General features: G+C 57.3%; 11 protein-coding genes across 11 annotated transcripts; 6 read left to right on the top strand and 5 right to left on the bottom strand.

Annotated features, from left to right (window-relative positions):
- Positions 1-245: 245 nt before the first annotated feature.
- On the top strand, positions 246-3,043 carry SCHCODRAFT_02640649 (uncharacterized protein). Its single transcript, XM_050346161.1, has 8 exons — positions 246-340; positions 389-603; positions 656-923; positions 977-1,158; positions 1,213-1,640; positions 1,692-2,680; positions 2,733-2,961; positions 3,015-3,043. The coding sequence occupies exons 1-7, from the start codon at positions 301-303 to the stop codon at positions 2,747-2,749; spliced, it is 2,139 nt and encodes a 712-aa protein (XP_050197929.1). The 5' UTR covers positions 246-300; the 3' UTR covers positions 2,750-2,961; positions 3,015-3,043.
- Positions 2,838-4,754, bottom strand: SCHCODRAFT_02640646 (Aldo/keto reductase). The gene is made up of 7 exons (XM_050346160.1): positions 4,286-4,754; positions 4,191-4,226; positions 4,061-4,143; positions 3,939-4,008; positions 3,470-3,889; positions 3,199-3,417; positions 2,838-3,145 (listed from the first exon to the last, which is right to left on the bottom strand). Exons 1-7 carry the CDS (start codon positions 4,349-4,351, stop codon positions 3,005-3,007), a joined length of 1,035 nt encoding a protein of 344 aa, XP_050197928.1. The 5' UTR covers positions 4,352-4,754; the 3' UTR covers positions 2,838-3,004.
- Positions 4,755-5,061: 307 nt separating this feature from the next.
- SCHCODRAFT_02752600 (uncharacterized protein) lies at positions 5,062-7,461 on the top strand. The gene is made up of 6 exons (XM_050347265.1): positions 5,062-5,279; positions 5,332-5,599; positions 5,649-5,830; positions 5,878-6,320; positions 6,368-7,341; positions 7,397-7,461. Exons 1-6 carry the CDS (start codon positions 5,163-5,165, stop codon positions 7,411-7,413), a joined length of 2,001 nt encoding a protein of 666 aa, XP_050197927.1. The 5' UTR covers positions 5,062-5,162; the 3' UTR covers positions 7,414-7,461.
- Positions 7,384-11,975, bottom strand: SCHCODRAFT_02640643 (Coatomer, alpha subunit). Its single transcript, XM_003027481.2, has 12 exons — positions 11,831-11,975; positions 11,663-11,776; positions 11,528-11,608; positions 11,383-11,477; positions 10,326-11,336; positions 10,045-10,276; positions 9,856-9,994; positions 9,407-9,803; positions 9,156-9,354; positions 8,253-9,103; positions 7,930-8,202; positions 7,384-7,872 (listed from the first exon to the last, which is right to left on the bottom strand). Exons 1-12 carry the CDS (start codon positions 11,877-11,879, stop codon positions 7,630-7,632), a joined length of 3,684 nt encoding a protein of 1,227 aa, XP_003027527.1. The 5' UTR covers positions 11,880-11,975; the 3' UTR covers positions 7,384-7,629.
- A 156-nt stretch (positions 11,976-12,131) lies between these two features.
- SCHCODRAFT_01175434 (uncharacterized protein) lies at positions 12,132-12,949 on the top strand (the record flags this gene model as incomplete). The annotated part of the gene is made up of 6 exons (XM_003027748.1): positions 12,132-12,169; positions 12,219-12,305; positions 12,356-12,386; positions 12,442-12,502; positions 12,584-12,704; positions 12,826-12,949. 6 exons carry the CDS (start codon positions 12,132-12,134, stop codon positions 12,947-12,949), a joined length of 462 nt encoding a protein of 153 aa, XP_003027794.1.
- Positions 12,950-13,085: 136 nt separating this feature from the next.
- Positions 13,086-14,680, bottom strand: SCHCODRAFT_02640640 (uncharacterized protein). Its single transcript, XM_050346159.1, has 4 exons — positions 14,369-14,680; positions 14,077-14,230; positions 13,801-13,912; positions 13,086-13,613 (listed from the first exon to the last, which is right to left on the bottom strand). Exons 1-4 carry the CDS (start codon positions 14,555-14,557, stop codon positions 13,352-13,354), a joined length of 717 nt encoding a protein of 238 aa, XP_050197926.1. The 5' UTR covers positions 14,558-14,680; the 3' UTR covers positions 13,086-13,351.
- Positions 14,681-14,764: 84 nt separating this feature from the next.
- Positions 14,765-15,924, top strand: SCHCODRAFT_02640636 (uncharacterized protein). Its single transcript, XM_003027747.2, has 2 exons — positions 14,765-15,112; positions 15,171-15,924. The coding sequence occupies exons 1-2, from the start codon at positions 14,782-14,784 to the stop codon at positions 15,479-15,481; spliced, it is 642 nt and encodes a 213-aa protein (XP_003027793.1). The 5' UTR covers positions 14,765-14,781; the 3' UTR covers positions 15,482-15,924.
- A 436-nt stretch (positions 15,925-16,360) lies between these two features.
- Positions 16,361-16,819, top strand: SCHCODRAFT_02705595 (uncharacterized protein; the record flags this gene model as incomplete). Its single annotated transcript, XM_003027746.1, has 1 exon — positions 16,361-16,819. The coding sequence occupies one exon, from the start codon at positions 16,361-16,363 to the stop codon at positions 16,817-16,819; it is 459 nt and encodes a 152-aa protein (XP_003027792.1).
- A 725-nt stretch (positions 16,820-17,544) lies between these two features.
- Positions 17,545-19,774, bottom strand: SCHCODRAFT_02672226 (uncharacterized protein; the record flags this gene model as incomplete). Its single annotated transcript, XM_003027479.2, has 5 exons — positions 17,545-18,574; positions 18,628-19,049; positions 19,111-19,289; positions 19,350-19,584; positions 19,640-19,774. The coding sequence occupies 5 exons, from the start codon at positions 19,772-19,774 to the stop codon at positions 17,545-17,547; spliced, it is 2,001 nt and encodes a 666-aa protein (XP_003027525.2).
- A 528-nt stretch (positions 19,775-20,302) lies between these two features.
- SCHCODRAFT_02672225 (Sec20-domain-containing protein) lies at positions 20,303-21,442 on the top strand (the record flags this gene model as incomplete). Its single annotated transcript, XM_050346639.1, has 4 exons — positions 20,303-20,491; positions 20,541-20,758; positions 20,813-20,922; positions 20,979-21,442. The coding sequence occupies 4 exons, from the start codon at positions 20,303-20,305 to the stop codon at positions 21,440-21,442; spliced, it is 981 nt and encodes a 326-aa protein (XP_050197925.1).
- On the bottom strand, positions 21,026-23,104 carry SCHCODRAFT_0258538 (FAD/NAD(P)-binding domain-containing protein; the record flags this gene model as incomplete). Its single annotated transcript, XM_003027478.1, has 4 exons — positions 21,026-22,763; positions 22,813-22,912; positions 22,963-23,040; positions 23,077-23,104. The coding sequence occupies 4 exons, from the start codon at positions 23,102-23,104 to the stop codon at positions 21,473-21,475; spliced, it is 1,497 nt and encodes a 498-aa protein (XP_003027524.1). The 3' UTR covers positions 21,026-21,472.
- Between the last annotated feature and the right edge of the window lie 707 nt (positions 23,105-23,811).

The following is a 23,811-nucleotide window of genomic DNA, read 5'->3' as shown; positions in this document are numbered from 1 at the left end:
CGGCCGCGAGAACCATATCTCTATTTACATACCTGATGCGCTATGCAAGCTTGGATGGTTCTATGGAAGAGAGGCAGCCATGACTTGCTATCGATGTATATCAATAGCTGTATGCAGTAGTATGAAGGAGAACCAGCGGCTTGCAAAAGAGTTCGATTGAGTGGACAATGACTTCAGAGTCGAACCATGCAATCACGTGATCTCACGTGCCATCCACACGAAGAATTTCAATTTCCCACACCTTGTCCCGCTCTTTCACGGCGCGTTGAGCGTAGTCCGCTGCTAACTGACCGAGGCGATATGGATTCCGACGATGAGATTGACCATCTCATGGTAGAGGGTTAGTGACAGATCCTGGCTCACCAGACTGCGCTCATCAGCAGAGCAGACGCTGCGCTCTATCGACGCCGCACTGGGAATTTGCCACTCAAGGTCAAATCAGACAAGATAGCGAACACCTTGAGCAGATTCTACAATATGCTTGCATACCTCGGCGATAAACTGGACTCAGACCAAGTTGAAGACATCCGTCGTCGTACACACAGAAACCTCAGTGATCATCATGTTGAACGGCTTTTCTCGACGATGGCCGGCTTTTATAAGGTAAGAAGTTTCATTCTTCTAGTACGATGTTCTTCGAATTTACCATGTGAAGGGAAACTTGGACCTTACAGGGCGTCATCTACCACGCTACGAACGACTGCGCATTCGATTTGACGAAGTTATGAAAGACTATAACCACGCCGCTAGCCATTGCCAGAGGACCACGGAACGCGTTGAAGAGCAATTCGAGGACAACGGCGAGGTGTTCTCCTACGACGTCCACAAAACCACTTTCGACCCACCGACGCTGTGGGACGACCTTGCCAAGAAATGGGGGTTAAGGTCCATGATGGACTTTCACAAGTTCGAACTGATGATAGGTTTGTTGACCAATTGTCAAGCGAGATTATGCTCACGCCCAAGATTATCCCAGGTGACTATCTCCATTCAGTTGGTGCCCCGGATCCGCAGCCCAAGTTCCAGCAATTGCTGCTGCTCGATTTACCGGCAGAGATCCTCGATTACATCATGCATCTATCTAGTCTCGAAGACCTGCGAACATGGTCTTCCGTGTGCAAACTCCTGCGCGATCACGCGCTCAAGTACGTATACGAGGTAAGCCTACATCCGCTTGCAATCTGTCTCTGTATCGCTGACCTGCTCCATAAGCGTCATGATTACAAGCTCGACTCTTACGCTCTCGACTACGCGGCTTTGCAGACTATACCCCGCGGCGAAGGCTATCAAGAACGAGTGAACGAGTACATGAAGGACGTCGCACTCACCCAACGCAACAATCTGGTCCATCGCATGAGCAGAGTCTTGCAGCGCGATGACATCCTCAGCCGAATCCGAACATTGACCTTCGTCGAAACTTGGTCGTCACCCGATATACTCGCTAGAATTGGGTGCCCATACCCAGATTACATTGCGCCCATCATCCCGCTTCTTTTCGACCATCTCCGCTCGTCGTCAACCACCGAGCTCATCTATATGACGCGGCTGCTATACCGTTGTGTATGGGAGGCCATCGCTGATTCCAAGACACTCCGCACGGCGCGCCTGACTGTTGTTCGATCATCCGATGATGTGCAGTGGCAAGTACCATCTCTTTTACCTTATTCATCGGGCTTACCCTCCCAAACAAGGGCGATCGCGCCGAACTTGATCAACCTGGATCTACGGATGCTCCAAGACGCTGACGATGATGAGAGCCATCTATGGGATCTTGTCGCCCTCTGTCCATCGCTGCTCTTCCTGTATCTGAGTGGGGTACACAAGGTCGGCACACCCTTGCCCAGCGCTGTCTTCAATCCGCAGCCCGGCAACGTCATGACGCACATACGACGCCTGCGGCTAGGGGACATATGGGCTGATAGCCTCGAAGACCTCATCGTCGCCATCGAGGCGGCCGGGCCAGTGCCGCTCACACACCTCAGCATCTCAACGGCCCAGTCCCACATCAAGCGAGACCTGGCCCTCCGGCTCGTTCGCTCGTTCATTCGCGCGCCAGACTTGCGCGTTCTCGCAATCTCCAACCTGCAGTATGCTCATCCAGACCTCTTCGCACTCCTCGCAGAATGCGCACCCTCGCTGCAAGCTATCGCCTTGGAATACTACCCCAGTATATGGCATTCCAGTGGCGCGTCATCTCCATGGCCATGTCCTCTCTACGAGTACGCCCCCCATCTCGTTGCATTCCCACACCTAGAGCATCTCGCTATGAACGTCAAGGTCATGGACTTTCCTTACACGACGTACTTCTTCCCAAGGTTGGAAGATGGGTACGAGGGCGCGGAGGAGGCGGACAGTGACGCACGGATCCAGTGGGCGAGCGGCAGTGCTGATCCCGAGGAAGATCCTGAAGAGATTGACCACTGTTTCGACGGGCCCGCAAAGTCCGTCGTACGGCTGTTCGCCGCGTACAATCGCACCCTTCAGACGGTCTTCTTCGAGAGAATTCAGTTCGCGGGGATCTTTGGGGGATGGGCTATCGACCGGGATGAGGGCGGGAAGGTGACTATTCGCGACAGGCTCACTAGCACGGAGCGGGAGCGCTCTCACCTGTCGGCCACCGCACTATTTGCCCCGAATTGGGCATTCAGCGAACGAGAGGCTGACGACATTTTGGGAGCCGGTAGGCGTTATCAGTTACCTTCACACTTGAAGTACGCTGACCGACATTTCAGGTCGAAGTAATCGATAGGGAGGCTGGTTTCGTCGAACAGAATAGTTGTATTTGTATCAGACCAGAGGCATCATTTACTGCGGCACCAGCATCCCTCGATGAACCGTCCTCGCGCCCATCTTCTTTCCATTTCTCTGAAATTTCAATGTTCTCCTGCCGTGGTCGAAATAGAATCCTACGCGCTCGTCCAGGTAGGCTGAGCCCTCAAGCTGCGAACGGGCTTCGGCTGGTACCTAGGAGAAAGTCAAATTCTATAGGACGGTGGGGATGCCTTTAGAAGACATACGGCTCTTCCAGATACTTGACTTCCTCCTCGGTCAGCTCGCCATCCACGATGCCCTGGTCCACGCGCTTGATAGAGTTGAAGCCAACAATCGGGCTAGACACGGTGCGCGCAACCCATGCGAGCGCGACCTGAAGGTAGGGTCAGACTTAGAACAGGCCGTGCGCCAGACAAGGGTAGTCACCTGAGACATGGTCCAGCCGCGCTTTTGAGCGATCTCCTCGACACGCTTGATGATCTCGGCGTCCACCTCGTGTTGCTTTCGTATACCGTAGTAGGAGGTCGATCGCAAGCGAGGCGTCTCGTCAGAGCCCAGTGGTCGAGCAAGCGCGCCGCCAGCCAGAGGAGCCCACGGTATCAGGCCGATGCCGTGGTACTTGCAGTAGGCTATCATCTCGCGCTCCTTGGCAGGTTGTCAGCTCTCTGAAAACAACAAGAGGCATAGAATCTCTCACCCCCTCGCGGTACAACAGCGAATATTCATCCTGCATGCTCACGAACTTCGTCCACCCGTGCCTCTCCGCGACCTGGTTGAGGAGGGAAAACTGCCAGGTGCTCATCGAGCTCGCGCCGATGTAGCGCACCTTGCCGGACCGGACTAGGTCGTGCAGGGCCTTCATCGTCTCCTCGGGCGGTGTGTCAGGGTCGAAGCGGTGGATCTGGTAGAGGTCGATGTACGTGGTGTTGAGCCGCGCGAGCGAGGCCTCGACGGCGTTGAAGATGGCGGCGCGGGAAAGGCCCATGGCATTGGCGTACTCCTTGCGCTGGCGCATGACATGGTACTGGGTTGGCGTGAATACGTCGTGGTCTGCGCCCTTCGCGGCGAGGGCGTAGCATTTGGTGAGGATGACGATCTCGTCGCGGGGAATTCGGTACTATGGACTCTTCAGTGATACTCTGGGTGGCGAAAAGCAGGCGGCATACTTTCTCGATGAAATGGGCGATGATGCGCTCCGAATCGCCGTTCGAGTACACGTTCGCAGTGTCGATGGTGCTGTCATGTGCCTTCAGTGATATCGCTTTTGCGACCTATCATTCGCCCTTACTTGATTCCACGGTCCCAAGCGGCCTTCAGGATGGGTAGAGCCCTTTTCTCGTCCAGAACCCACTGCATTGACTTGTCCGTTGCCTGGGCCGTTGATCAGCGCGTACTCTCCAGGCGTACTTCTGGCTCACCGCCCACTTGGGGTTTCCGTAGCTCATAGCACCGACCTGAACATAACGTGACAGGCATGAGAAGGAGTCCGCATCTGAGGTTGTGAGGGACGTACGATAGGAACAGATACTCGTAAGCCACTCTTGCCGAGCTGGGTATACTTTGCAGACGGGGCCGACATGACGAAAGCCGAGGGCTCGTGCAAACAATGTTCGAGCGTAGGACAATGCGCCCAGGTTGTGCGTGCCCTGTGCTTTATATTGCCCATACGCCGGATCCCTTTCCGAGGCAATCAATTTGGCCCCGATTCGCAGAAAATTCATTGAGCCAGCAGTTCCGTATTTCTCGAGGTTAAGAACGCGTTCCGGGGCTCTAGAAGACTAGTGAGAGGCGGGGCACATTCGAGTTGAGGTTCTCCAGGTGAAAATGAGGCGAAAATTCCGTTCTGAAGCATTCCTCTTCGAGTGCAGCGCGAGATCTTGCCTCCTCCGTTTCGGAGGGCAACGCGGAGGACTACCGTCCGATCTGGAGGCCAGAAGATGAGAACTGAAGCAGCGGCTCAGATCCACTTCCTCGCAGTGGCAAATTTGTGAAGCAAGATGGAACCAGCTGAGGCCTTCTATACTCTGGCTCTTTCGTGGACGCTGGGGACAAAAGCCGAACCCGGACCGGTGGATTTTGAGGCGTCGCACGTGGCACACACATGACGGGGCACCCCATTGACGCGGCTTGCCTTCACCGCTCATCCGCCCAGACTTCTGGACATTTTCTTTTATCAAGCGGCGCCCAGAGCATGGACTCAGACGACGAGGATGATTATCTTATGGCTGAGGGTGAGCGACTATCCGAGAAGGCGGGCTTACATGCTCTTACCAGCAGCGTGCATAGATCGCCGCGGCTTCTATGACCGCCGTATACGCCTTTTGCCTCTGAAAGTGGAGACTAAAGAGATAAACGACACGTTGAGAACCTTACATGGCCATATATCACACATGATAAGCGAGAAAGCAAGTCCCGAAGACATTGAAGCCGCTCGACGTTGCAGCCTTGGATACCTCAGCAATCATCACGTCCAACGGCTTTTCTCCACCATGAGGGGATTCCATGTGGTATGAAATCACTTCATAAATTGAATCTCAGTGGACTGAAGCCAAAAAAAAGGGATACCTAGACTTAGCAGGGCGTTATCCAGCACGCTATCAACGCCTACGCGCTCGATTTGACGAGGTCGTGCAAGACTTTCACTATGCTGCTAGTCACTGTCGCACAACCACAGAAAGGGTAGGCATAGAAACCGACGATAACGGTACAACGCTCTACTACGACGCGCATATATACACCTTCGAGCCACCGGGACTATGGGAGGACCTCGCCCCGAAATGGGGGCTACACTCCATGATGGGCTTTGGACGGTTCTCGTCTTTACTAGGTTTGTGAAGGATCAGTAGCTGGACATCCTCATACTCACGTCCTATCAGAGAGCTACATGAACCTGCTCTGCCCACACTACCCGTACCCGAGGTTCCAGCAACTGAAGCTATTGGACTTACCAGCAGAATTACTTGATCGGATACTGTGCCTATCCAACCTCGAGGACCTTCAGAAGTGGAGCGTCGTGTGCAAGCTGTTGCGAGAGCTTGCACTTGTCTATGTGTACAAAGTGAGAACAAGTACGAGGCGAAGCTCGACACTAACCCATTTTTTCAGGATTACGACTACGATATGAAGGCCTATCCGCTAGATCATGACTTCATCGAGACGATACTCAAGGACGAAGACTATCAAGACCGGTTCGACGAGTACCTGCAGAGCTTTGCGCTGGAACGACGCGATGAGCTGGCTGGACGCATGCGACGGGTCTTGCAGCGTCGCGACATTCTCAGCAGCATCCGACGATTGGGTTTCAACGAGTCCTGGGCGATGTCCAACCTTCTCCCTAGCATCGGTTTCACATACGCGGAATACGTCGCGCCCGTCATGCCACTTCTCGCTGGTCACATACGCTCCTCGTCGCTCTCGAAACTTCACTTCATGACGCTGTACCTGTATCGCTCGGTGTGGGAAGCGATGGCGGGGTCCAGGTCACTTCATACGGCGACATTGTACACCGCCAAGGCGGCTGAGGACGAGGGCGCACAGTGGCAAGTGCCGTTTGTACTCTGCTTACCGGTCTGCCTGGTTGACCTGCTCGCTCAAGGTCGCTAGCCCCGAGTTTAATTAACTTGGAGCTACGCATGATCCACGAAGTCGACGAAAACCGCCTCTGGGATCTCGTCTGTCTCTGCCCCTCGTTGCTCTACCTGAACCTCAGCGGCTCACCCCAGTTTGGTTCACCACTGCCCGGCCATGTCTTCGCTCCATACACCGGCAACGTCATGACCTACCTACGCCGACTCAGTCTAGAGAACATCTGGGCCGGCACCCTCGACGACCTCATTGCAGCTATCTACGCGGCTCCGATGGTCCCGCTCACTCACCTCAGCATCTCAACGACCCAATCGCACATCAAGAAAGACCTCGCTTTTCGCCTCATCCGCTCCTTCGCTCGCATTCCTGATCTACGACTCCTGGCCATCTCGAACTTGCAGTACGCCCGTCCCGATCTCTTCGCTCTCCTCGCAGAATGCGCTCCCGCCCTCGAAACACTCGCACTGCAGCACTACCCCAGTATCTGGCACCGAAAGAGCGGTTCCTCCCTGTGGCCTTGTCCGACCTACGAGTACGCCCCCCCGCTCGCTGCTTTTCCCCGTCTCCAATACCTCGCGCTGAACATGAAGATCGTGGACTGCTCTTACACGCCTTTCTTCTTCCATCGCTATGAAAACAACTTCGACGACGTGGAGGCGGCCGAGAAGAAAGCCGCACGCCTCTGGTTCTCTGAGGGCGCGAACCCCGACGACCACCCGGAATACATCGACTGCTGCCTGGGCGAGCCGGTGGGCTCCGTCGTGCGGCTCTTCGCAACGCACAATCGCACTCTTCGGATGGTCGTCCTCGATCACTTAGGGATGTCTGGAAGCTGGGCTATCGACCGGGATGGGCACGGTAAAGCAAGCGTTCGCAGCAAGCTCACATGCGAGGAGCAGTGGCGCGCATACTCGTCCGGGTTTCCACTTGTCGCTTACAGGTGGGCATTCGAGGAGTGGGAGGCCAACGAGATCTTGGCAGATCGTCAGTGTTTTCCCCTTTCAATCTACGAATAATTCATGCTGAGTTCGCTGCTCAGGCCGTAGCAACCATTGATGAGCATCGTGGTACAACACACCCTCGCATATCAGATTTTCTAGTCTCACGGGAGCCAGCACTCGCATCGCACTCAGAACGTCTATGAAGCGCCTCGAAGCATACATATGTACTCCGCTACACGCACTGCATCCATCGTCCATGAGAGAGCAAGATCACAGTAATTCATGCACACGTATGTCGTTACCGTACATGCATCCACAGCGCATAACGCATCTACCACGGCGCCGGCAGCCCCGTCGCCGTCGCCCCGATCTCCGTCAGCTCCGTCAACGGGTCCAACTGGCCCTTGTACTGCGGCAAGTACGCTGCGTCGGTGTATGGGCAGTGCACCGCGGCCGTGCCCTTGTAAATCGGTGTGTACGACGCGGCGCAGATCTCGAAGCTCGTGAACTCGTCGTAAGTAACCTCGACCGCGTTCCGCGGGTTGCGGTCGCCCGCTGCGATCTTTTGGCGCGCCTGAGAGATGAGAGGTCAGCATGATCCAAAGGGGGAAGGACTGCATTCAAGCCTTACCTGCGCAACAATTTTCGGATCCGGCTTGAGCTCAAGTAAGCGGCGAGCAAACTTGGCAGCATCAGCCTGGTTGTTCACTTTTGAGAAACGGCCGATCGCGCTCCGGAGCGCGATCTGCATGTGCGGTGGCAGCAGCTGGCAGTGCGTGAGGTACGCAGCCAGCTCTAAGTCGCGCCGGACGTTCTCAGGCTCCTCCTTCTCCACTCTCCGCCGCTCGAGCTCGATAGACACGCCAAGGAGGTACTCCCGTGCGGACGTCACGGTCTCTCGCCACTGCAGGCACGTTAGATCTATGCAGTCTGAATGATGGGGATACAACTCACCAGCTTCGCTTCCGCGTCTGACGAAAGGACCACGAGCAGCAACGACTGCAGCACGCGCCGGAAGGTGTCCCGCGCCTCAGTGAACTTCGCCAACGAGAAGCAGCGGTAGCCCTCCGTCAGCTCCGCGCGTACAGCCTGCAAAGACTTCGCCGCGACCGGCAGCACCTTGCTGGGCGCCGACTCGTGCGGATTGCGTCGTACGTGCAGCTGTAGCGGCGGCAATGAGGCAACGGGCGTCAAGTAGGTATGCGCGGCGCGGTAGGTGGCAAGGAACAATGGCTTCAGAGGCGCGAAGTTGACGACACCGAGCTGGCGGTTAAGTGCTTGCATCGCCGTGTCGAAGGAGCCGGCAGAGACGTGGTCGGCAGCCAGCGGTGAGTTGCGTACCCAGTACTCGGTCTCGCTTGCTCCTGGCGTGGCACCAGCACCAAGGTCCTGATCCTGTGCCGCTTCCTCGGCTTCAGCTTCTTCCTCTTCCGCTTCTGGCTCCTCAGCGTCGAGATCCCAAGCATCGTTGTCAGGTTCCGCGATCTCTTCCTCTTCCTCGTCCTTCGCCCATGCATCGAGGGCAGAGTTGAGAGCAGCACCGGACGCGTCGCCGTTGGCATACGATGGCTCGGCACCAGCCTCAAGCTGGCCGTTGACCAATGCGCGCTCAAAGAAGTTTTCGCCCTGGGCGACGGTCGGCCAGTTGAGGTTGGCCGTCTCTGTCACGATAGGTGGCGGCTGGAGGGTTGACTGCGTGACCTCGACGTCTTCAACGTCAGCCTCCTCCAAGCCAGCATCGACGCGGATCTCCTGAGCAAGGTCTTCGAGGCCGTTCGACTTCGCAGTAAGGTAGGCAAGAGGGTCTATGACAGTTTGTTAGCAACATTACGCGCCGATGTTCGCAAGCCAACTTACAGAGGCCAACATCCCGAAGGACTGCGATCCGCGCCTCAACATCATTGGCGTACAGCGCGTTGTGGAACCTTGACATGGGGTTTCCCCGAGCGTCGGCGATCTTCTGCATCTTCGACAACTTCTCGGTGCTGCCAGTTGCCAGATACAAGAACGACAGCTTGTCAAAGTTCTTCGTCTGCTGGTAGCACTTCTCCACAATCTGCACCGCACATCAGCACTCTAATCGCATCGTCACAAAGTTCCCCACGCACCTTATGGTTCCCCTGCTTCAACGCCTGCTGCGCCAACCGCTCCCAGCAATCCGCCCGGTCAATTTCCCTCGCCGTCTCCATCGCCACATCCAGGTTCCCGCACTCGATCGCAAGCTCGAACCGCGTGTTCGTGTCCTGCACAAAGTGCAGCGCGATCTCCGGGAAGCCCTTCTGCTGCAGGTACGCGATGATGCTCTGCCCGAGGAGCGTCGAGGTGCGGATGATGTACAGCATCTCCTCGTAGTTGTGCTTGAGCAGAGCGAGCTTGAAGCGGTACTCGGTCGGGTCGAAGGTGATGGTGCGCGGGCGGGCGGAGCGGTCGAGGCAGTGGGCGGTCTTGCCCTTGATGCGGGTGAGGTAGACGGGGTTGTCAAGGGTGCAGATGACGCCGTGGTCGCTATAAGGGATTTAGCATGATGACAATGATGAAGATTCGTATATATGCGCACCCATTCCATAAGCAGTACTTGATGTGGTTCAGTGTCGAGTAGATGAAGACACCAGAGTCATCCCAAGCGCCGGACTTGATACGAATAGTCTCATGAATCAAGCTGTGCTGCGAGAAGTTCTTGTTCGCGATGGTGATCGCTATATGACCCGGTCAATCGACACGTTGGACATCGAGCGCATATACGCACTGTGCTTGCTCATGAGAGCGACCATGGACCCATCGATGCTCCAGATGACATATTTGACCGGCGGGCTGTTGATCTCAGCGAGCGTCTTCTGTTGCTGGATGTCGTATAGGACGACTGTCGACGTCGAGCTCAAGATCAAGCTGGCTGTGCCACCGTAGAAGATCTCGTTGGTTTGGACAGGCGGCTTGATTGTCTTGACCACCGAGTTCGACAGGTCGCGGACTTCGATGATCTATGCAGTCATAAGCTCGATGTTCAGCATTTGCCATCGCTGTTCCTACCTGCGTAGCTGTGTTGAGGACAGCGAACCGGTTCCGTGCGACGAAGATAGCGCTCTGGCCGTTGCCACGCTTGCCGTCCACAGTCGAGTCCTTGACGTCGCCCGCAGCCTGTGTAGGTAAACTTGATAGCTCGTACAAGCCATTGTCGCTCGACGCAGTGATGATCACCGCCTTCTCCGCCGGGTTGAAGCTGAGGGTGCGCGGCGGCATATACGGGCTGCCCAGCTTCCAGACGCTGAGCAGACCAGCGTCCGCGCCCGTGTTGAAGTCGTACGAGCGCACATATTTGTCGCGCACGTAGTAGAGGGTGTCCTGGTAAACCGAGAAAGCCGGACGCTCGCGCTCGAGCTTGAATACAATGAGGCCGCTATCGTGACCCGCAGCGAAGAGGTTGAGGTTGGGATGCGCGGCAAGGACCCAGAAGCGGTCGTGCTCGCGACGGAATGTCTGTATAGCGGTGCGCTTGGCGAGGTCCCAGACGCGGATCGTCTTGTCCTCGCCGCAAGAGAGGATCAGCTCATGCTTGGGGTGGAAGATGGCGCAGGAGACGTTGTTGAAGTGCCCGCGGCAAGAGTCGACCTCCCATGCCTTCGTCTCGCTCATGCGCCAGATCTTGATAACGCGATCATCGGCAGCGGAAACGATGAGCGGAAGCGTGGGGTGGAAGGACGCGAAGTTGACGCCGCGGTCGTGGCCTTCGAGGACGTACTTGACGGTCGAGAAGCTGTCAAAGGCCTCAAAGCCGCCCGCGCCGCTGGCACCGCCGCCACCACCACCAGGGCCGCCGGGACCACCCATACCGCCGCCGGGAGTGCTGTTGGGCGCGCCTTTGCGAAGGCCGGAGATGTCCCAGACGCGGACGGTTTGATCCATAGACGCGGATACAACAAGATCGTCCTTGGGATGGAAGAATGCAGACATGATGTAGTGGGAATGGCCGGTGAGGATCGCGATGCAGTTGCGCGAGGTGCTGTTCCATATCCTGATCGTCTGGTCGTCGCCTGTCGAGATCTGCGCGTGTCAATCATCGGCTCGTTGCGTGGGGCGAGGGACTCACAATCCAGGGCATCTCATGGTGAAACTGAACGGTACGGACGTAGTCGAGATGGCCGTGCAGGGTAAAGAGGCAGCGGCGGTTCTGCGGGCGGATATCTGGACGCATGTTCAGAGGGAAGTCGGAGAGCAATCAAGGGAGGACACACCCCACACGCGAACTTTGTAGTCATCACCTCCAGTCACTAACAAGGGGCGCGAAGGATGGAAAGCGACACCACGGACGGGACCTGCGCGTCGTCAGTCTTGATCGCTCGCGCATATCCGCACATCGGACCTCGCACCTTCATGCTCCTCAAACCGGTCGACAAGCACGCCCATCCTGTAGTTCCAAAGCTGCACGCTCCCATTGTGCAGCGCCGCCGCAAGCAGTGGTTGTGTGGGGTGGAAAGCGAGCCCTGCGCGCTGTCAGACGTGTCTCGAGGCCGGGCAGGACAGCGAGCGCGGCGTACCCTTGACGCGGTTGCTCTTCGATTCGAATTTCGTGAGCATCACCGACATCGTGGCGGCCGTCGACGAGCTCGGTCGTCAGATATTCGTGAAAAGGTCGGGGAATTTCAGAAAGCACCGTCGCGGAAGACGCGCCTCGCAGTCCACGTCTTGCTTGTATCTGTTTGTTTCTTGAGGGCGAATGAGGCAGGTCGTTCGCACGCTCGCCTCGGCTGCTCGGACCGGTGCTAATCACTCCATTGTGCGTCGGTGCCTCAAGATAAGACGCCGACGTGTTCTTGCTCCTGACGTCCACCTTGCAAAATGGCACCCCCTCAGGCAATATCTGCTTCACACCCCGCGTAGGCCCCCGACACTCAGAGAAGCGCGCGGCCGCTCATCTTCTCACAGCTCCGTGGTCTTCCTTCTTCACATCCTCACCGAACTCCCCCTTGCCGTCCAGGGGATGTTATGGCCGACTTCACTCCCCTTCATCCAGTGCGTAGCACTCAGCAAGTAGCCCCCCCTGATGCTGATGTGCTTTGAAGGCTCAACAACACCGTCGTTGTTATCATGAAGGTCCGCAGCTTCGGTCTGCCACTACTACGAATTCTCTCACTGACACGTCTAATAGCTGTATTCTGCGCTCGTCTTAGGCACCTGCGCAACTGCTCTCCTATGCTGGAAACTTCCCGGTAGGCTTCAGCTCTCCCCATATACCCACATCCGCATCCTCTTGGCGCATCTCATCTCGTCCTTTGCTAACCTTTACCCAGAATTCTTGCCCGGGAAACGCGCTCTCGCCATCGGGCTCTGCATATATCACACTGCGCTCTCCACCGTGCTTTACCAAGCACCGCGCTTCATCCCCCAGTCGTTTGGGCAACTTGCTGAATCGTGAGTGTTTAACGCTGTCCCTCCCATACTTACTTTATCTGTCCTCCCTTGCGATGCTCGCCCCTTGTCCCCTACTTGCGAGATGTCATGCAAATTCATCAATGCTGACATCCCTCCCCAGTCTGAAAATCACGCCCGAAACCGCGTGGGGCACGTTGCATGGCGTGCTCGGGCTACTGTTTGTCGCCTGGTGGCAGTTGACGGTGCCTATCGCAGCCGCGATGGGCCAGGCCCGTCCTCAGTAACCGCGTCTTCGCAATGTACAATAAGCTGTACACGAAAGAAGGATACAAAAGTTGCCGCCAAGTCCAAATCCGCCGCAATACACCATAGTCGACGCGAAGTTAGGGTACTTCACTCACCTTGTCGAAGTCGTGAGCAAGGCTGGCAACAGAGTCGTATTGTAGGTGAAGATGGGCGAAAGCAATGCAAATTGGATTACAGAACCAATGTACAAAAGCGCGGATGACATTAGACCTTCCCCTCCCTACACCTTGCGAGACCTTAGTCACGCCTCAAGGTTCACAAGGCTTCGACGTACATATACAAACACCATGAACCAACACCCTTTCACCTATCTTGTCGCCCATTCTTCCCTCTCCTCTCTCACCCCTCTCCCCTCCCCAACCACCACCCTCTTCACCCCCTCACGAACTCGCTGACGCTCGATAATCCTCCATCTCCTGATCCAGCTGCTCCTTCGTCTTCGACGGCATCTTCACCGGTGCCGCTGCCGCCCCCGCTCCTGCGGTGGCGCGCTTCTGCAGCCTCCGTGCGCCCTTCCTGGCACGCGCGCGCCGAGGGGGGACAGCGGCAGTGGCAGCGGCTTCCAGGGCCATGACGGGAGTCTGTTGGGCGGCGGCTGCGGCTTGTTTGCCGGCCTTCTTGGATTTGGTGGGTGCGGCGTGGCTATTGGGCGGATAATTGGAGGAAGGGGGTGAACGTGGAGCAAAAAAATGGGCGGATCCAAGGAAAAAGAGAAAAGTCGAGATGGCGAGGGTGTTGGAAAGGTGCGGTAAAGATGTGGACAGAAAGACGCAGAAGGAGATTGCAGATTAGCAGTCAAACATTGAGAACGCATGGGCGAGCTACGTACCCCGCTGCGTTGGTCACGCCGCCTATGCGCTCGATGAGAGATGGCGGGCCTGCTGGTGCTGCCGCGGACGGTGCGTCGTCGTCCACAATGATCTCGATGAGGATGGGTCTGCCTGTGAAGGTGCACGTGGGTGGAGATGTAGGGAGACGTAAGGGAGGGAGATGTATCGATGAATTCATGACGGGGACGGAGTGTACGTGGGGATAAACAGGGATGCATAAAGGGGGAGAATATACGTGAGCAACTAGTCAGATCGCAATATAACTGTGCACGTACGTCCGTCCACGACCTTCATATGGTACTTTGCCCTCGCTACCGCCGCATCCCCTTTACGCTGGAACGCTACGATGGCCATGCCCTTCGAGTGCCCCTGGCTATTGTAGATCAAGAAGACGTCTCGCAACGGGCCGACGGTCTTTCTGAACAGTTCCTGCGAGAGGTTTAGCATCCCATCCATCGGTACAGATTCATTTCATCCTTCTCCATCATACTCCGCGCTCCGTACGTCCCGACTCCCATTGCCCATTGGCCACCATCAACCACGACCATATAAGCGCCTGAAACTCACCTCTACCTCCTGCAGCCCAACATCAATGGGTAGCCTACTGATGAGGATCTTGCTCCCTGGCGGTGGTGGCGCAGCGTTCGGCCGCCACGACGGGGGCACCTGGCGCGCAGGGTGCCCGATGAGCGCCTTTTTGGGCCCATGAAAGTTGTTGTAGCGCGCGTGTTGTGGGCGCTGGTAAGCGTTGCTCATCGTGGGTCGTCAGTCGTAAAGTCGTGCGGATCAAAGTGTGGTTTCTTGCAGTCGTCGGGAAAGAATGAGACTAGGAATAGAGGATGTTGAGGTGAGGAACTGTGAAGAGCGAGGAAGAGGTCGAGAACAGGCGCGCGCCGCGGACACGTGGGCGGGCCGGGATGCCGGCTGGGAAGTAAGGTGGACTCGAACTTCACGCTCCTCCACCTCCCTCCTCTCGCATCATGGCACCCAAGGAACCCACCCGCGCTCAGCTCAATTCGCGACTAGCATACAACGCACAGACTCCAGCCTTCCTGCGTCGCTTCCAGAACCATGTCAACGGGAACGCCGACTCGGACGAGGAGGAAGGAGACCCCGAGTGGGAGGAAGTAGGCGGTGGCAGGCCTGCCATCCCTCGCCGGCCCAAAGACGATCGGCCACCAATACCTACGAGGCCAGACGATGACCCAGGGAGTGCGGATGAGGAGGCTGGAGACGAGGCACCGCAGATCGTCGTCCTCAGGGAAGGGAAACATCTGTCGGCGAGGGAGGTGGAGAACGAGAGGAGGAAAGGTGCGTGGCAGGATACTTGTATACCTCCTTGCTTGCTCATCTATCTACCTACGTCTAGAGAAAGGCCTTCCTCCGCTCCCGGAGACCGTCGATAGTCCCGAAACCGAGGACGCCAATGAGGCCAAGCCTGAAGATCCCAAATCCAAAACCGACAAGCCTAGCCTATCCTTCTCTACCTCCAAGCCCGACAGGTTCGCCGATCTGAAGGCACAGTCACTCGGGAAGCGCAAGATACGCGTGTCTGCGGATGATGAAGACGGCGAGCCGAAGAACGCGTCCGGGAAGAAGGACAAAGAAAAGGCCGCCGGGAAACCCAAGAAGCCGAAGAAACAGAAGAAGGCGCTGCTCTCGTTTGGCGAGGACGCATGAAGATGCTACCAACATACATATACGAGCCACTGGCAGTCACTACCTGATCAACTCCCCCGGTCCCGCTACGCTGCAAACCCAGAGCGCCCTGCATCACCGCCGCCTCTGCAGGCGCCCGCTATCCTGCGACAGGTCGCTATAGATGCAGTACACAGTCGCTCATGCACCCGCTCACCAACGGTCGGCTCCGGAATATCGTGTGCCACCCGGTGGACCTGATCACGTTGACTCACACGCCATCCCTTGCCTCGCGGCGCGCCGGTTGACAAAGGGATAGCTGTGGTAAAACCCCACGCGCCAGCCGGTAGGCTGGCCTCCCGCAGGCGACTGCCACTATGCCACCGCAGTCATGGACACTGCATGGACCCACGGAGTAGCTCGAGTCACTGTCCATCGCGCCAATCCAGCTCACATACTATCCTGGAATTCCATTGTTCGCCCTTTATGGTTGCTACCCCGGGCGGCCACTTGCTTTCACGCTCCTTTCACACGGAACGAAATCACAACGCATTGGACTATCCTCAATGAACTGACCGTACCAGCAACCGATCCCCCTTTGACGATGTGCAGTCTTTCACTGAACTGACTTGTTCCCCGCATACTACGCAGCCGGGGCATCAGACACGCGTATTCCGCCCATTGTTCCTCCGCCGTTCAGCCCGTCAGGGCCGCGTGGGTTCGGCATGTCCGTTGACTCAACGTCATAGGCGCGCGTCCATTGTTCTCCGTTCATATAAAAGGAGCGATTTCTGCCCGGCATTTCTTGTCCTGAACATCCATCATCTCTTGAGCTTGCCACCCGCGCTCACACAGCCACTCGCCACCATCCGCTATACGCCAAACCCGCACTGCAACCCACCCATCCGCGTGAAGAGAACGATGTCTGCCGCCACCTGCACCTTCACCTACTCGGCCTGCACCCCTGCCGCCCCGCACTTGACGCTGTCTCTCACGGCGAGCGCGACGCAGCAGGGTGGCCACCAATTCCACCCCATCCACAACGCTCAAGTGCTCATTCAGAAGCCGATCGCGCCGCCGCTCCCCGCCACTGACACTGATATGGATGAGTTGTCCGATCACCTCGCAAGCACCACGCTCGACGCGCACCCGACCAAGGCGTCCGTGCACGTCGCTCGCCGCCGCCAGCGCGCGGCGTGCCGTATCGAGGTGCAGCCCTTCCCGTGGCGCGCAGTGCACGGCGCCAGCAAGCTCCCGCGGCTCCAGCGGGTGGCGACTAAGCCCAAGGGCGCGCCGGTCAAGCTTCGAGGCTCTAGGCCTCTGCGCCGCCACGAGACCTTCATCGTCGCGGAGCCGGTCATGGTGTATGAGTATGTCTAAGGGTGCAGAAGAGAGGTCGAAAGAAGCGTGAGCCTTCGGCCCGTGAAAGCCTCGACACCGCGAATGGGTCGAGCGTTAGCGCCATCATCGCATCAGCCTCAAGTCAAGCGTCGCTCGAGCGCCATCGCCACGCACGTCGACCGTGTCGACCCGCCACTCCGCCACTCAAGAGACGGCCATGCCCTGCCCTCTAGGGCTCCTCTTAGTGTAGTTTTGTTAGTTTATCATCGCCTTCGCCTGGATCGGTTCCAACCGCATCCCCTTCGTCTTCGCCAGCATCCCCTTTGTGTCCGAGATATTCATTGGTTCCGATTACGTATATTCTTACCTACTAGCAATTGTCGCTACCGTCGACAAAGTTCACTTTCAGCAATGCAGAAAAGTTGCCAGGCTTGGACGCCTCGTCCTGGACCCCCTTGTGTGATGCTTGTGCAGTTCGTGTGGCATGAGCTACTCAGAGAAGATGGAGACAACCCGTACCTGGGGCGGCTCTTGATTGAGGGCAGGAGAATATCGTGAGAGTCCTTCACGTGCGGGGCGTGATTGGATGTTCAACTTGGCGGGCCTTGAGAACTTGGATCATATGCGATTTGCTCCGAAATTTTGGTGAGTACAGCAGTGTACAAAGACATTGAAATTTTATCAGCACGACTCGACTCAAACAGCTGGTGAGGACAGAGGTGTACAAGTACATTGAAATCCTATCAGCACGACTCGCCGTCGACTCAAATACCAGAATCATTAGCCACGACATCCTTGATCTCCTGCGCAGTGAACTTCCACCCCTCCCTATTCTGGATAGACCCATAATGGTACTCTGCCGCATCTTCCGCCTCCGTCCAATCGTTTCTCAAAACCGGGCGCCCAGACGCATCCCTATCAACTGCCCACGCCGACATCCGCACCGGCTTCGACGGGTCGTGCAGGAAAACGGAGCGCAACGCCAAACCATGGGAGGCGAACAGCCTTACCATAGCGCGCACCTCGCCCGGCGCCAGGTCGTCGCCAAACAATTCCTCGACGAGTGGCTGCTGCTCCTTGAAGTTGTTCTTTGGGACCAGCCGCGACTGCATCATGTACGCCAGCATCGCGATATCGTCCTCCCGCTCCGCGCCGACGTACCCGTTCTCAATGCGCGCCATGTACTGCGAAGAGTGCGAGAATTCAAGGACGGACATATTCAGCGCCAGATGCTCTAGATGAGGAAAGGCGGCGAGGTGGGGCGCGTACTCGTAGGACGGACACGGCCAGCGAGCGGGCGCCTTCGACGGTCGGGAAATGCTGGGGCGGTGATATATGGCCAGGGCGTGCAGGCCTGGCGCGCATTCCCCAAGAAGTTCGAAGAGCTCGGGGCGTGCGTACTGGAGCCCGGTGAGATGCAAGACGCGCAGATGCGGGGCGAAGCGGAATGACTCAGCGAGCGCGAAGGCGACGTCTCGCTTGATATGTGACCGACTTCCGCACGATATCGCCAGGTGCGTGAGCGGCGCAGGATTCGCGCCTCGGATACCGGAAGCAAGATGGATCAAGGACGGCGCCGCGATATTGCTCATGTCGACTCGGCGGAGATGCTTCATAGGGTTGTGGTCAACGGATCGCAGGATGTGTTCGGGAAGCACGACACCGTCGGTAAGCACGCCGCCGGTGCAAAGGTACAAAAGGCCCGGGCAGACGATGAGAATGTTCCACATGTCGGTGAAGCGCACGGTCGCAGGGATCGTTAAATCAAGGTTGCGGATGTTCGGCGCGCGAGGCCTGCAGTTTGCTCTGATCAGCTCATGGACAGTCGATGAAGGGAGGAAGCACACCATTTCGGATCCTTTGGGAGATTCGTCACCAGATCAAGTGTGTGCAGCGTCTTCGACTTAGCCACCTCCCTCCACACAGTCCCGTACAGATACCGCGAGACGTACGTGAAATCCTCCATCGAAGAGCCGCGTATGTGAGCCGCTAATGGCGTCAAGAGAGGGTTGATGAATTTGAGGCAAGACGTCCCAATGACGTTGAGCCAGTTGTAAATCTCTGCCGACCAGGATTCGACGAAGCCGAGGGAGCGAATGCGGCGAAGCACCTCGGGCCGGGCAGCCATGTTCTTCATGCGTTGCTCGAGCGCGTCGCGTTGCTCGTAAGCGTTCTTGCGGACGAACTCGCCCATGCCACCGTCATTCTCCGGCAAGTTCTCCGCGGGACTCCAGTCGATAGCCATAGCGTCGAGGATGTAGCTGACAGTCTGGATCAAACCCGTCAATCAGCTACAGTCGAACGAAGGGGAAAGATGCGGTTATATGTACCTCGTGCATGTACACCATGGCATGGATGCGCAGCGTCTGGCAGGTAAGACTCCATCGTTTCAGCTGATCTCCCGTAGAGAGGATCATGATATTGTCCAGAAGCTCGGCAGGCAGATGCAGTAGCAGTACCTTCTGGTATCGCGGCTGAGGCTGTTGCGCGATAGTCTTTTGGACATTCTCTGGAGATACACAGTTCAGTCCTTGCCGGAGTCACTGGTTGAGACGGCAGCAAAACTTACTCAAGTCCCTCTTGAACGTCTTGTAGTCGAACATGGACCCGATCTTCCACTTGCCGAGGAAGTTGTCCCAGAGGTCAGGCGGGTCGAATACAAAGACATCCTCTTCACCGAAAAACCTTGGCTTCAACCACACACACCGGTTGGAAACGAACGTGAAATGGTTAACGATATCGTCGAAACGCGAGCGTAGGCGCTCATAGCGCGGCTTATGCCTCCCGGTCAGGTCGAGCGATCCCTAGCGATGTCTCGTATCTCTCATTCTGTTATGAGAAGTTACTGTGATGCCTCACCTTGTGGAACCCATCTATCGTCGCAAAGAAGCGGCGCGTGTGGTACAATTCGATGAAGCCGTGGGCTGCGCTGAGCTGCAGCTTGTCGGCTTCCTGCTTGTCTTCCGAGTCATCGTCGTCAGCACTGTTGCGCATGCGCCATAGACCGTGGTGGAGGCCCAGATTATCTCGTATTTCGGTCTCAAAGAGCTTCATCGGCAGAGTATCGAAGCAGTAATGCCAGCATGTGTCGTAGTCTGAGTGAACACATTTGACCACTGTCAGCAATTCGGACGCGTCAGCATTATGTTGTGGCTTACCATCTACAAGATTGTGTACGAATTCATCTTCAGGATCCATGTCGAGTGGCAATACGCGCCAAAGTCGCGTGAGGAGGAAGGCAAGTCGCGTCGATACGCGTCACGTCACGGCTGGAAATGTGAGACCGTCCACGTGATATACCGAGTTCATCTCCTTTCAAACTGACAAACAAACGTTGATAATTCCAGGACGCAAAGCAATTACTACAATAGACATATCAAGCAAGAAGAATTGTACTCAGACTCGACTGCATCCCACGACATGAAGGAGCGCAGACTTCATTCGGATTTCGCCGAGAGGCCACGTGCGGTCACGGACGTGGCGCGCGACAGCGCCGCGGCTTGTCTTCGACCCAGTGAAGCCATGGCGCCCATACCAGCAACTATTGACGAAGAGACGCAGGAGACTCTTAAGCGCACGCGGAGGCGACAGATTGACCTAGTCGAGTCCCAGATTCCTCGGCTCCGTCAATGTACCGGTCCCCTCGCCGCCCAGCAAGCGCTCGCTGCCGACGTGCGCGATGACCTGGACACATTTGCACGCCTACTGGAGGTGCGTGCATGACTCGACTCTCCTGATACATTCTCATTGAAAGACGTAGTCCCTCTCCCTTATTGCTGAGGATAGTCGCTCGCCAAATCTACGGCGTGAGGTCGATGACCTCAATAAATCCCTCACGCGCCTCCGTCAGGACTTCCGCACCGCCCTCCTCGAATCAGCACGCAATGTGAAAGCGCAGGCGCGGGCGAACAGGGATGAGCTACTACGCTCCTCCGCCGCGTCGCAAGAGAAGGGGGCTGGCGCGAATGAGAAGATCACGCAAGTCCCTGTCCTCCCCCCCTCCTCGCGGATGCTCATACTGTTTGCTTGCAGGGAGGACGTACTGATGCGGGCCAACAACGATGTGACGGACGCTCTGCGACGTACAGTGGCTGCGATGCAGAATGAGTTGGAGCGCTCGGTGCTAAGCACACAAATGCTTGGTGCGTGGCTCCGCGTCTACTTCTTTGCCCATGACTGACACCGTATCTTCCCCCAGAGTCCTCCACTGCCTCCCTCAAGGCTACTTCCTCCGCCCACGACACCCTCACAAACGTGATGGGCACGTCAAAACAGCTACTCGCCGCGCTGGAACGCACCGACTGGCTCGATCGCCTCCTCATCCTCTCCGCCATGTTCTTCTTCTGCATCGTCGTCCTCTTGATTGTCAAGGAACGCGTCTTCGACCGCAGCATGCGCATTGCCTTTTGGTGGACTCGCTTAATACCGAACTTCAGCGGCGACGTTGAGCTCCTGGACCAACTGGAGAAGGGAGCTGCACAGGCCACTGCATCATTGTCAAGTATAGTGGCAGAAGTATCGGATACCCTGACTGAGGCAGGCTCGACGCTCACGGAGAGTATGACTTCATCGACACCGACTACGTCCTTAGTTCAAACAATAGCCTCGTCACCAACCACCATCCTCTCGCAAGCGACGGAAGCTATCCATAACGAACTCTAATGCCTGCTCTACGGACATGTACACTAGTATCTATTTCTCCGACCCTCCGTCTACCTCGCCCTGTACCAAGCCCCGCTTCTCCGCCTCCGTCAGCATCTTCCTTGTCATCGCCAACCAGTCGTCCACCCCGTTCTCCCCCACGCCCTTCAGCCACTCCTCCGCCGCGCCCCTCCGCTCGATATCAACCCACAGCGTCCTTAGCACATCCTTGTTGTCGTACAGCTCCTTCTCCCAGTCCGTCACCGTGTACGCTCCGCCGTCCGCGATGCTGCCCGGGCCGGCGACAGGCACGCTAGTCTTCGCCGCGAGCTGGAAGAGGGCGTCGCGGTAGCGGAACTGCTCGTGCCCCTCGAAGACGTGATAGCGATGTGGCTTGTCGCCGAGGCGCTGCACACGCTCGAGGATGGCGTCCGACTCGGCCTTCAGGTCGAGGATCGAGGGGTCGGCGAAGGCGGCGAGCACGGCGCGCGCCTGCGCCTCGGTGGCTGGATAGGGCACGATCTTCAGCGGGAGGCCGATGAAGGCGAGCGTGTGCGGCGGATATTGGTCCTGCAACGGCCAGATATGCCGCGCGAGGGGGAAGACATGGTGTGTAGAGTTGAATATACTGCCCGGGAGCGGCGAATGCGATGGCGGATCCCCAGCGTGCAAGATCTCCTCCGGCAGGAACGGGAACCACATCTCGTACCCGGTCGCCAGCACGCAGTGGTCGATCTCGCGCTCAACGGACCCGTCCGAGAAGCGCACGACGCCGTCAGCCTCAAACGCGACGACGCGTGGGCGGCCGACGATGCGCTCCTTGCTCGCAGGCACGTCCTCGCCTGAGTGCACGATCAGCTCGGCGACGGTGCGCATGTCCTCAGCGATGTCGCGCCCGCTTGGCCCACCACCGACGACGAGGATCTTTTTGCCGAGGTCGTGCGGGCGGCGGTACCACGCTGAATGTTGCGCACGCCCGGACTTGAGCCACTCGTCGACGCCGGGTACGGCGGGGTAGCGCGGGCGGCGGTAGTGCCCGTTCGCAATGACGAGGAGGTCAGCGTGCGCGATTTCGCCGTTCTCGAGCGTCAGTTTCCACCGCTCGTTCGCCTCGTCGCGCTCCGCGCGCGCGACGGCTGTGTTGAAGCGGATGTGCGGGGTGAGCGAGAAGTGGGCGGTGAAGGTCTTGAGATAGTCGAGGACGGCGGAGGCAGGTGGATATAGAGGGGTTTCCGGCTTGAACTGCAGGCTGGTGAAGCACATGCAGGGGTGCGGAAGGTTGGTGGTGAGGGAGTCATAGAGGGGGGTCAGGGGCGGGTTGTCCTTGGGCGGGGCGGGAAGCCTGGCAGGTGTGCGTGAGTCAAAGTGAATGGGAAGTACTTGATACGCACCATATGCCGCCGACCTCTTCTCGGGCCTCGAAGAGGGTGGGCTTCCACAATCCAGACTTGTACTGTGGGGAATCAAGTACGGCCTTGAGTACCGCGAGACCTAAAGGGAGTGAGTTTGATGGCCTCGTATAGCTCTGGTGCGCCTCCTACCTCCCGCGCCGCCTCCTATGATCGCGATGTTCGCGGGTTGCGCCTTCGACGCTTCGGCTGCTGCACTCAGGTCACACCCTATTCCTCATATAGCAGTGCTGGTGTTCGACGTACCCGACGACGAGGACGTGGAAGAGCCCATGATGCTATACGGTGATCGAGAGGGAACTCAAGTGCCAAAAGACGCTGTTCACCGAGTAAGGCGCCTTTTGTACACGGATCCGGCATGAGGGCGGCATCCGTGGCGGCGGCGGCCTAGAGTCGATAAGATCGGTTGGTGATCGTTTAGCAAGGCGAAGGCGATATGGCGTGACGCGGACGGAGCCTGGGGGACATCGTTGAGCAACGGTGGGCGGTGTGCCGTCGGGGCGGTGAGGGAGTCGCTGAGGACGTCCGGGACGACGACAACGACAACGAGGACCGGAGGCGCCGTTATCGGCGGCGCTGATCTATGTGATGGGTGCGCCACCTCGTCATCGCGATCACGATGGACTGAACTCGCGTGCCTTGCGTTTTGCTGCCGCGTTTGCCACTCTCGAGGACGGTGGCGACATCGGCGGCGGCGAAACAGGGTTCGGTGGGGATCTGAAGGCTCATCAATCCGAACTCAACGAACGAGACGACCTCATATCATTCAAAGAACGACAAGTCTGCGAACGATATAGTCATGGATCCCGACGATGAGTACGATTGGAAGTTGCTGAAGGGTGTATATTCCAGTTCTTCTGTCATGACGGGATGCCCCTTCTCACCACTTTGCCAGACTTCTACAAGGCCACTTGCGCGGATCAGCCCTCAAGGTTGAAGCTACACGGCAACGAAATCATAGCCAACATCCGGACGTACCAC

The sequence above is a fragment of the Schizophyllum commune genome (assembly GCF_000143185.2).
Source record: "Schizophyllum commune H4-8 unplaced genomic scaffold SCHCOscaffold_12, whole genome shotgun sequence".
NCBI lineage: Eukaryota > Fungi > Basidiomycota > Agaricomycetes > Agaricales > Schizophyllaceae > Schizophyllum > Schizophyllum commune.
The sequence above is the reverse complement of the archived record's forward strand: the minus strand, read 5'-3'. Positions and strand labels throughout refer to the sequence as shown.

What these genes read in the sequence shown, in the direction of transcription:
- SCHCODRAFT_02640649 (XM_050346161.1), top strand. Translation starts at nt 301, where the DNA reads ATGGATTCCGACGATGAGATTGACCATCTCATGGTAGAGG. An exon ending in TGACCATCTCATGGTAGAGG is followed by an intron (nt 341 to 388) that starts GTTAGTGACAGA and finishes TCAGCAGAGCAG; the next exon opens with ACGCTGCGCTCTATCGACGC. An exon ending in CAAGTTCGAACTGATGATAG is followed by an intron (nt 924 to 976) that starts GTTTGTTGACCA and finishes AGATTATCCCAG; the next exon opens with GTGACTATCTCCATTCAGTT.
- SCHCODRAFT_02640643 (XM_003027481.2), bottom strand. Translation starts at nt 11,879, where the DNA reads ATGTCGGTGATGCTCACGAAATTCGAATCGAAGAGCAACCGCGTCAAG. An exon ending in GAAGAGCAACCGCGTCAAGG is followed by an intron (nt 11,777 to 11,830) that starts GTACGCCGCGCT and finishes GACAGCGCGCAG; the next exon opens with GGCTCGCTTTCCACCCCACA. An exon ending in CGCTCTCATGAGCAAGCACA is followed by an intron (nt 9,995 to 10,044) that starts GTGCGTATATGC and finishes CGGGTCATATAG; the next exon opens with CGATCACCATCGCGAACAAG.
- SCHCODRAFT_02752600 (XM_050347265.1), top strand. Translation starts at nt 5,163, where the DNA reads ATGATAAGCGAGAAAGCAAGTCCCGAAGACATTGAAGCCGCTCGACGT. An exon ending in CCATGAGGGGATTCCATGTG is followed by an intron (nt 5,280 to 5,331) that starts GTATGAAATCAC and finishes GCCAAAAAAAAG; the next exon opens with GGATACCTAGACTTAGCAGG. An exon ending in ACGGTTCTCGTCTTTACTAG is followed by an intron (nt 5,600 to 5,648) that starts GTTTGTGAAGGA and finishes ACGTCCTATCAG; the next exon opens with AGAGCTACATGAACCTGCTC.
- SCHCODRAFT_02640636 (XM_003027747.2), top strand. Translation starts at nt 14,782, where the DNA reads ATGGCACCCAAGGAACCCACCCGCGCTCAGCTCAATTCGCGACTAGCA. An exon ending in GGAGAACGAGAGGAGGAAAG is followed by an intron (nt 15,113 to 15,170) that starts GTGCGTGGCAGG and finishes ACCTACGTCTAG; the next exon opens with AGAAAGGCCTTCCTCCGCTC.
- SCHCODRAFT_02640646 (XM_050346160.1), bottom strand. Translation starts at nt 4,351, where the DNA reads ATGTCGGCCCCGTCTGCAAAGTATACCCAGCTCGGCAAGAGTGGCTTA. An exon ending in TACGAGTATCTGTTCCTATC is followed by an intron (nt 4,227 to 4,285) that starts GTACGTCCCTCA and finishes CGTTATGTTCAG; the next exon opens with GTCGGTGCTATGAGCTACGG. An exon ending in ACGGAAACCCCAAGTGGGCG is followed by an intron (nt 4,144 to 4,190) that starts GTGAGCCAGAAG and finishes TCAACGGCCCAG; the next exon opens with GCAACGGACAAGTCAATGCA.
- SCHCODRAFT_02640640 (XM_050346159.1), bottom strand. Translation starts at nt 14,557, where the DNA reads ATGAGCAACGCTTACCAGCGCCCACAACACGCGCGCTACAACAACTTT. An exon ending in TTGGGCTGCAGGAGGTAGAG is followed by an intron (nt 14,231 to 14,368) that starts GTGAGTTTCAGG and finishes AACCTCTCGCAG; the next exon opens with GAACTGTTCAGAAAGACCGT. An exon ending in TATGAAGGTCGTGGACGGAC is followed by an intron (nt 13,913 to 14,076) that starts GTACGTGCACAG and finishes GCACCTTCACAG; the next exon opens with GCAGACCCATCCTCATCGAG.